Below are 8,813 nucleotides of genomic sequence, written 5' to 3'. Positions count from 1 at the left end.
AGGTGGAAAAACAAGGAACCACTAAACATGTTTCTGCTAAGTTTCAAAAATGGAGAAGACATCGACAAAATTTATGGAATCACCTCGATTCTTGGATGCAAAGTGGAAATACATCCACTGAGATCATCGAAGCTCATACCACAGTGTAAAAAATGTCAAACGTATGGGCACACCCAGAAGTATTGCTCCAGAGAGCCAAGATGTGTCAAATGCACTGGAAAACATCTAAGTGTTGAATGCAAAAAACCAGCTGAGCAGAAACCTAAATGTGTACACTGTGGGGAAGCTCATCCAGCTAACTATAGAGGCTGCATAGTAGCCAAGGAAATGCAATCCATCAGGAACAGGAAATACAAAAAACCATCTTCTCAAAAAACTCAAGCAACAAGTGATATTACAAAACAAACTCCAGTTGCTAAGAATGTGCGACTTCCCGAAATTAACAAAGAAAATCCTAGTAAAAAGGTAACATATGCACAAGTAGCCTCAAACAAAATGTCTAACAGTAATAACACGAGCGATCCTACCTTAAATAAACTAAACGAGATCTTGAAATTTATGTCATCATTCGATGATCGCCTGCGAAAACTTGAAAATGGCACTAACAAAGCCCCTTTTAAAACCAAATAATGGAAAAAGAACTAAAAATATTGGCATGGAATTCTAATGGACTATTCCAACATCAACATGAGCTACAAGTAGTCCTAGATACTGAAAATATCGACATATGTTTGATCTCCGAAACACATTTCACAAAAGAATCCTACATCAAATTTAATGGATATAAAGTATATCACGCCCTACATCCTAATAATTCAGCCAGAGGAGGTAGTGCTGTTATAATAAAAGAGAGTATTTATCACTACGAAGAAAGTAAATATGAAGAGTTTGAAATCCAAGCAGTGGCAGTAAATATTAAAACAGAACGATACCCAATTACAATTGTAGCCATATACTGCCCACCAAGGCATTCTCTAAAAAAATATGAATACTTAAGTTTCTTGAAACAATATGGACACAGATTTATAATTGGTGGAGATTTTAACGCCAAAAATATTTTCTGGGGCTCTAGACTAACAACAACAAAAGGTAAAGAATTGCTGAGTGCGATCAAAGACTTGGGATGCGACGTGATCAGTACAGGTATGCCGACCTATTGGCCTACTGATCCTCAAAAAACCCCAGATCTGATAGACTTTTTTATATCTAAGAACATCTCACCAAGGTACCTAAATATTGAAGGAAAATACGACATGAATTCGGACCATTCACCAATATTGTTAATATTGAATAAACATAACATTGCATTCAAAGAAACCAAGCTAACTCTAGTAAATAACAATACAGACTGGGAAAGCTTTAAACTAGAGTTAGACAGTACTATAAACCTAAAGGTCCCCTTAAAATGCCAAGACCAGCTCAATATGGAAGTAGCTAAATTTATAACAGACATACAAAAATCAGCCTGGAATAATACGCCATCGATAAAAAAATGGAGTAAGGGTACCACCTATCCTAAGGAAATTATACACCTCATTAGAACAAAGAGAAAGCAGAGAAAAAAATGGCATGCTTCGAGATCACCACAAGACAAAAGAATACTGAACAAACTCGCGAAAACAATCAAGAAAGCAATCAAAAGTCATAATGACACTAAGTTAAATGATTACCTACGAAGCTTGACCAATGACCGAGAAACTGACTATTCTCTTTGGAAAGTAACAGGTAATTTAAAAAGACCCATCACACATATACCACCTATTAAAGAATCAAATGGAAAATGGGCTATCAATAACATTCAAAAAGCTAATAGATTCGCTCAGCATCTGGAAGATATATTCCAACCAAATGAGGGCCATACAATTGATTTCAGTGAGAATGAAGAAAGACAAGATGATCTGCAAAATATCAGACTTGTGACACCAAAGGAAGTAACTGAAGAAATAAAGTTCAATTTAAGCAAAAAAAAAATCTCCAGGATATGATCTCATTACCGGAGAAATTTTAAAAAACCTACCTCGGAAAGCTTTAGTGAAACTTACCAATCTCATAAATGCATCATTTAGACTGAGACATGTACCTGAGTTATGGAAAGTTGCTGAAGTTATTATGATCGCTAAACCGGGGAAACCACCCCATGAAACAACGTCATACAGGCCAATCTCTTTATTACCAGTTATTTCAAAATTATTTGAAAAACTGTTACTCAAGAGACTAAAACCTATACTAGAGGAGAGAAAATTAATACCAGATCACCAATTTGGATTCCGTGAAAAACACTCAACGATAGATCAAGTCCACAGAATTACTGACATAATAGAGAAATCATTAGAAAATAAGAAAGTGTGTTCTACAGTCTTTTTAGACGTAGCGCAAGCTTTCGATAAAGTGTGGCACGAAGGGCTTATCTATAAACTCAGAAATATGCTACCAAAGTCATTTGCTGATATTCTTGAATCATACATCTCAAATAGGTGGTTTAGAGTTCGTCAAGAAGATGCGTATTCTGAACTCAAGGAAATTAAAGCTGGGGTACCACAAGGAAGTGTCTTAGGTCCGGTCCTGTACTTATTATACACCTGTGATATTCCAGCACTAGAAAATAACACTATTGCAACATTCGCTGATGATACTGCCATAATAGCAACTGGAGAAAGTCACGAAGAAGCAGTAGAAAAAGTTCAAGCTGCCATAAATAAAGTCAACGATTGGACTATAAAGTGGCGAATTAAGCTAAACGAGTCGAAATCTATGCATATAGATTTTACCAATAAGTTACCAAAATATCACCCAATTTATCTAAATCGGCAACTTATTCCCTACGTAAATACAGCGAAGTACTTGGGTATGACGCTAGACGCAAAGCTTCGATGGAAAGCTCATGTTAAAAAGAAACGTGAGGAGTTAGAATTACGCTACAAAAAAATGTATTGGCTGCTTGGAAGGCATTCAACGCTCTCATTACATAATAAACTTATGCTATACAAGCAAGTTCTGATGCCTGTATGGACGTATGGTATACAACTCTGGGGGTGTACTAAACCGACCAATGTTCAAGTAATACAGAGATTCCAGAACAAAGTACTCAGGGAAATAACAAATGCACCCTGGTATGTAAGAAATCACGATCTCCACAGGGACCTTAAGATAGAGTTCGTAAACAAAATCATCCAAAAGTACGCAGAAGCTCACCAACATCGACTTCGCCATCATGTTAATTTGGAGGCTGTGAAGCTTCTAGATAACATGGACATCAAAAGGAGGCTCAAAAGAACCAAGCCGTTCGAATTAGTGTTAAAAAGTACATAAGTGCAGCGTTTGTGTATTAGTGCTTGTGCTACTTTATTTTTCTAGGTCACAAGAACATAGTGAACTGTAAGTACGTGTTAGAATAAACTAAGGACAGTTACTGGACTGTAAATTAGATTTAAAAATTAATCATAAGTAGAAGTTTAAGCTAGAATAATATTACTTATTAGCCCATAGGCTAGATGGTAATAGCAATAAAGCTACCATTTTATAATGGTGCTTTATGGTAGAAAAAAAAAAAAAAAAAAAAAAAATTCTATTAGATAATTACTTAGCCGTATATACAAAACCCGCTCAAATACTTTTGATAATACGGGCAAAACCGATATGGGACGATAATTCCCAGGGTCAGATTTTGAGTCAGCTTTATGAATAGGGCTAACTTTAGCTATCTTTAGACTATCTGGAAATGTACCATCTTTCATACATTTGTTGATACATAAACTTAGTTTCTCACTTATTATGTCATTAATACATTTAATTGATTTGGCCGTTATACCATCGATACCTGAACTTGCATTTATATTTAGATTTTTAATGATTGACTGTATTTCGTGTTTTGTACATATTTTAAATTCTATGAGGGTTTTATTCTGCGTGGGTGTGTGAGCATTATATATAGTATTATTATGATATTTTTGTGGTATGTCATTTGCTAAAATTGGACCTATTGTAGAAAAGTAGCTATTAAAGTTGTCACATATTTCTGTACTATCATGAATAGTTTTACCGTTTACTATAAGTTTAGGAGGAGCACTACCACTTTTATTTTTATTGCCTGCAAAAGTGTGAATTAAGTCCCACATTTTTTTTGGTTCGTTATAACATTTAATAAAAGTTGTGTAGTAATATTTATCTTTAGTGTCCCTAATAGTACTTCTAATTTTATTTCTAATATTATTAAAATTATTCTTTAATTCCATATTATCAGTATCTTGTTTTAAGTTTTTCCACAGCATATTACGATTTCTAATTTCATCCAATATCTGTTTATTTATCCAATCGTCTTGAGGTAGATTTTGTATTTTGAGCTTAATAGTTTTATGATTCTCTATATTGTGTTTAATAAAACAGTCCAATTGGTTATAGTTGTGATCTGTCATCTGAAGATTTGTCATATTTTCGGCCATATCCTTGTATAGTGTATCATAATTTATTGTTACATACTTTATTTTCTTTTTGGGTTGCTTTTTGAAATTTTTAAATTCACAATAAATTTGTTTATGATCTGATAGGGGTGAATCTATTATAGCTATATGAAAATCATTGATAGTATTTGTACAGACATGGTCCAGGATTGATTTAGATGTTTCTGTTTCTCTAGTACAATATTGGCTATGTATTTTATTTAGTAATTTATATCCTGACTCTTGTAGTATATACATATATTTCTTACTACATCGGTCTTTATTTAAAATATATAAATGACCTTAGGAAGCCCATTTATTTCTCTTCATTTATTTGTCTATGTCAATGTCATCACTTATCTATGTCTATGATCACATAATTTGAATCTGCCGCGCATTGACCCGAGAGAGCTGTCAAGTGTCAACTGTCAGGTTGTTATTTTTATAAAAACGTTAGCTGTGCGAGTGAATTTCGAATTATAATATAAAATTAGAATTTAAAGTTTAAACAATACCTAATAACAGTGAAATAATAGCTTCAATTGTTGTTTCTCTTTACAGGTAAGATAATCTGTAACAACTTATGTGTTTGGTTCTTGTAAAATGTCAGGTCGTTAATAAAACATAATCCTCTTTACAGAGCAACGCAAGATCTTTTATTTCACAAGAGTGTTTATAAACACATTATAAAACAACAATTCTATAGTTATTTTTTGCAAGAACATGGAGAAGTTAAGATTGGAATTTGTTGTAAAAAAATCGATGGATGATCCGAAATCAAATGTCATCTGCTTAACATCAATAACTAATAATAATCGTACCTTCTTAATGCCGGAAGAATTCCAACCAGCAAAACTGCACGACACATTGATAAAAACTCAAACATTTCAAAAAGTAAAAACCACACTACAAAAGAGAAATGATAGAAGACAAGTTTGGTTTACACTAACACCAGAGATATGTGGTACCTACATAGATGAAGATGGAAACATGCAGTTTAAAGGATATTTGCTAGAGGAATCAACACAAGAAACGCGGACACTGCCCTCTACTTCTGGAATTTCAGAAGAGGCTTTGACGAGAATCTTAGAGAATTTTGCTGAAAAAAAGAATTCATCGAAGTCCGACAATATAAAAAAGCTGACAGAAAAAATTGTATTAGAGAAATTCAATAATAAGATGTCAAATGTATCACAATGGATGGCTATTTTTGAATCAGAATGTATTCGTGTTGGTATAGAAGAAGACACTAAGAAAATTGAGGCCTTGAGATTATTCTTAGAAGATTCATGCCTCGATTGGTACAGTTCAAGACTCATAAAATGTACAGTAAACTCGGAATGGTCAACGTGGAAGGAAAACTTCTGTGAAACTTACGCAGACAGGGGATGGTCGCCAGTGAGATACGCAATGCTATTCAAATATAGACAAGGATCATTACTGGAATATGCTTTGAAAAAGGAAAAACTTTTATTAGAAGTTAATAAATCAATGGATAATACCACGTTAATTGATTTAATTGCCACCGGGCTCCCAAATTTTATTGCAGACAAAATCAATAGAACTAGCTTAAAGGAGACTAAGGATTTGTTTAATAATATCAGGGGCTTGGAACATCTAGTGAATAAAAAGAATTCGGGAATAAAAATGAAAGGTTTAGAAAATAAAATTAAAGACCGAGATGGAAGTTACAAACCATGCAGAATTTGTGAGAAAGAAAACAAAGGCAACCGTTATCACTCCGAATCTTTGTGTTGGTATAAAAACAAAAATAATGATAAACAAAAAAGAGATCAGATAAAAACAGTTAATAATTCAGAGTTAGAAACAGAATTAAACGAAATAAATCCAAAAAACTAGTGATCCCGCCATTAATCAAAATTAAATTGTTATTAAATGATTCCTTAGAAATAACAGGGATTTATGACTCTGGATCAAACGTTTCTTTAATAAATTCTAGATTACTATCTTTGAAACCTAATAACAATAATATTGCAATTGAAAATGCAAACTTAAAAACGATTAATGGCGTGAAAAAAACTAAAGGAATAGTAACATTAAAGATAAAGATTTTTGAAATGGAAAAAAAAGCTAATGTTTTTGTGATTGATGAAGAAAACTTTGATTATGACTTTTTAGTTGGTCTGGACTGCATAAAAGAATTTCATCTGATTCAAAATGAGAAGTTAGAAATTACTCAGGGTACAATCAACCTCAAAATAGATAATAATAAAGAAGAAGTAAGCCTAAAAACCAAAAGAATACCATCGGACATTTCAAATAGTAAGATTGAGGAAAATTATATTAAAAATGTGGAGGTCCTGAATAAAACTAAGGATAAATATACAATAAACTTCAATGAACATGTAGAAGAGACTAGTTTCATTATTTCTGTCAATCATCTGGATGTTCAAAAGCAGGCAGAGATAGAGGATTTAATATGCAAATATAAACCTCTTTTTGCTAAGGATAAATATGATATAGGCACTGTGAAAGGCTATGAAGCACATATTGATTTATTAATTGATAAATACTGTAGTAAAAGACCTTATAGGTGCACTATTGAAGACAAAAAAGAAATTGAACAGCAAGTATCTAAGTTATTACAGGAGAACCTAATTGAAGAGTCCTGCAGTCCTTTTGCTGCGCCAGTAACACTGGCCTATAAAAAAGAAGAAGGGAAAAGATCAAGACTATGTATAGATTTTCGTGAATTAAATAAAATTGTGGTTCCTCAAGCGCAGCCGTTTCCACTTATAGAAGACTTGATGGTAAAGACTGCAAAGTGTAAATACTTCTCAACACTAGATATAAATTCAGCCTTCTGGTCCATTCCTTTGAAGATCGAAGACAGGGAAAAAACAGCATTTGTTACCCAGGATGGGCATTACCAATGGACATGCTTACCATTCGGTTTAAAAACATCACCTGCAATTTTTCAAAGAATATTGAGTAGTATTATACGGAAACACAGACTATCAGATTTCACTGTAAACTACATTGATGATATTTTGGTATTTTCTGAGACATTTTCAGACCACATCAAGCACTTATCACTTTTGCTGGAAGCAATATTAGAAGAAGGCTTTAGATTAAAATTCTCAAAATGTAACTTTGCACAAGACTCAGTAAAATATTTGGGCCATATTATCAAGAATAATACAGTCACTCCACTGAAAGATAACTTAATTGCTATAAAGAATTTTCCTGTTCCGAAAACCCAGAAAAATGTTAGACAGTTTCTAGGGAAGATAAACTTTTATGGGAAATATGTGCCAAAAATATCAATAATATTAGATCCATTACATAATTTGTTAAGAAAAGGACAAAAATTTATTTGGTCAGGAAAATGTCAAGAGTCTTTTGAGACAATAAAAAAATTACTTTGTTCGCAACCTATTTTAGCGATCTTTGACCCTAATCTCCCGATACATATATATACAGACGCTAGTATACAAGGTATCGCTGCTGTTTTGAAGCAACCTCAACACAGTGGAGAAGAAAAACCATGTGCATATTTTTCAAGAAAATTAAATGACACACAAAAAAAGAAAAAAGCCATTTATCTAGAATGTTTAGCAATAAAGGAAGCAGTAAAATACTGGCAATACTGGCTTATAGGAAAAAGATTCAAGGTTTTCACTGATCATAAACCTTTAGAGAAAATGAACATAAAGGCAAGAACAGATGAGGAACTAGGAGACTTAACGTATTACCTATCACAGTTCAACTTTGAGATAGAATACTCTCCAGGAAAATACAATGTGGAAGCAGATAGCTTAAGCAGAAATGCAGTATTAGACCCATGGGAAAATCAAGATGAAATTTTAAAAATTATAAACTTGATTCAACTAGAGGATATACAAAATGATCAAAAAAGGAATCAAGATATAAACCAGAATAAATATAAAGTAACATTAAAAGATAACATATACTATCGTAAGGATGGGAAAAGGGAAAAGATAATACTAACTGAGGAATTTAGTAAAAAATTTATACAGAAAATACATTATATGTACTGTCATATTGGGATACAACAGATGAAAAGGAAAATTAATCCATTCTATACAGCAAAAAATTTAACATATAATATCAAAAAAATTTGTGACAACTGTGAAATCTGTATAAAAAACAAATCTAGAGGGAAATATAATTTTGGACTAATGTCTCACTTAGGTCCGGCTACTTATCCTTTTGAAATAATGTCTATAGATACTATTGGTGGATTTGGTGGCTCACGTTCTACAAAGACATATTTACACCTCCTAGTAGACCACTTTTCGAGATATGCTTATATTTTGACTCCGAAAACCCAAAATGCCAATGATTTTATAAGGTTGGTCCAAAAGGTAACACGTGAAAATAAAATTGGCTTAA

General features: G+C 32.8%; 1 protein-coding gene across 1 annotated transcript; it reads left to right on the top strand.

Annotated features, from left to right (window-relative positions):
• Window positions 1-6,967, top strand: LOC138404634 (uncharacterized). The gene has a single exon (XM_069509206.1). The coding sequence runs from the start codon at window positions 5,160-5,162 to the stop codon at window positions 6,294-6,296; it is 1,137 nt and encodes a 378-aa protein (XP_069365307.1). The 5' UTR covers window positions 1-5,159; the 3' UTR covers window positions 6,297-6,967.
• Window positions 6,968-8,813: the final 1,846 nt, after the last annotated feature.

This window comes from Maniola hyperantus, unplaced genomic scaffold, assembly GCF_902806685.2.
Source record: "Maniola hyperantus unplaced genomic scaffold, iAphHyp1.2, whole genome shotgun sequence".
Lineage (NCBI taxonomy): Eukaryota > Metazoa > Arthropoda > Insecta > Lepidoptera > Nymphalidae > Maniola > Maniola hyperantus.
Note: the sequence above shows the minus strand (reverse complement) of the source record. Positions and strands in the feature narration are given on the sequence as shown.

Excerpts from the sequence above, each read along its gene's own strand:
- LOC138404634 (XM_069509206.1), top strand. The coding sequence starts at position 5,160 with ATGGAGAAGTTAAGATTGGAATTTGTTGTAAAAAAATCGATGGATGAT.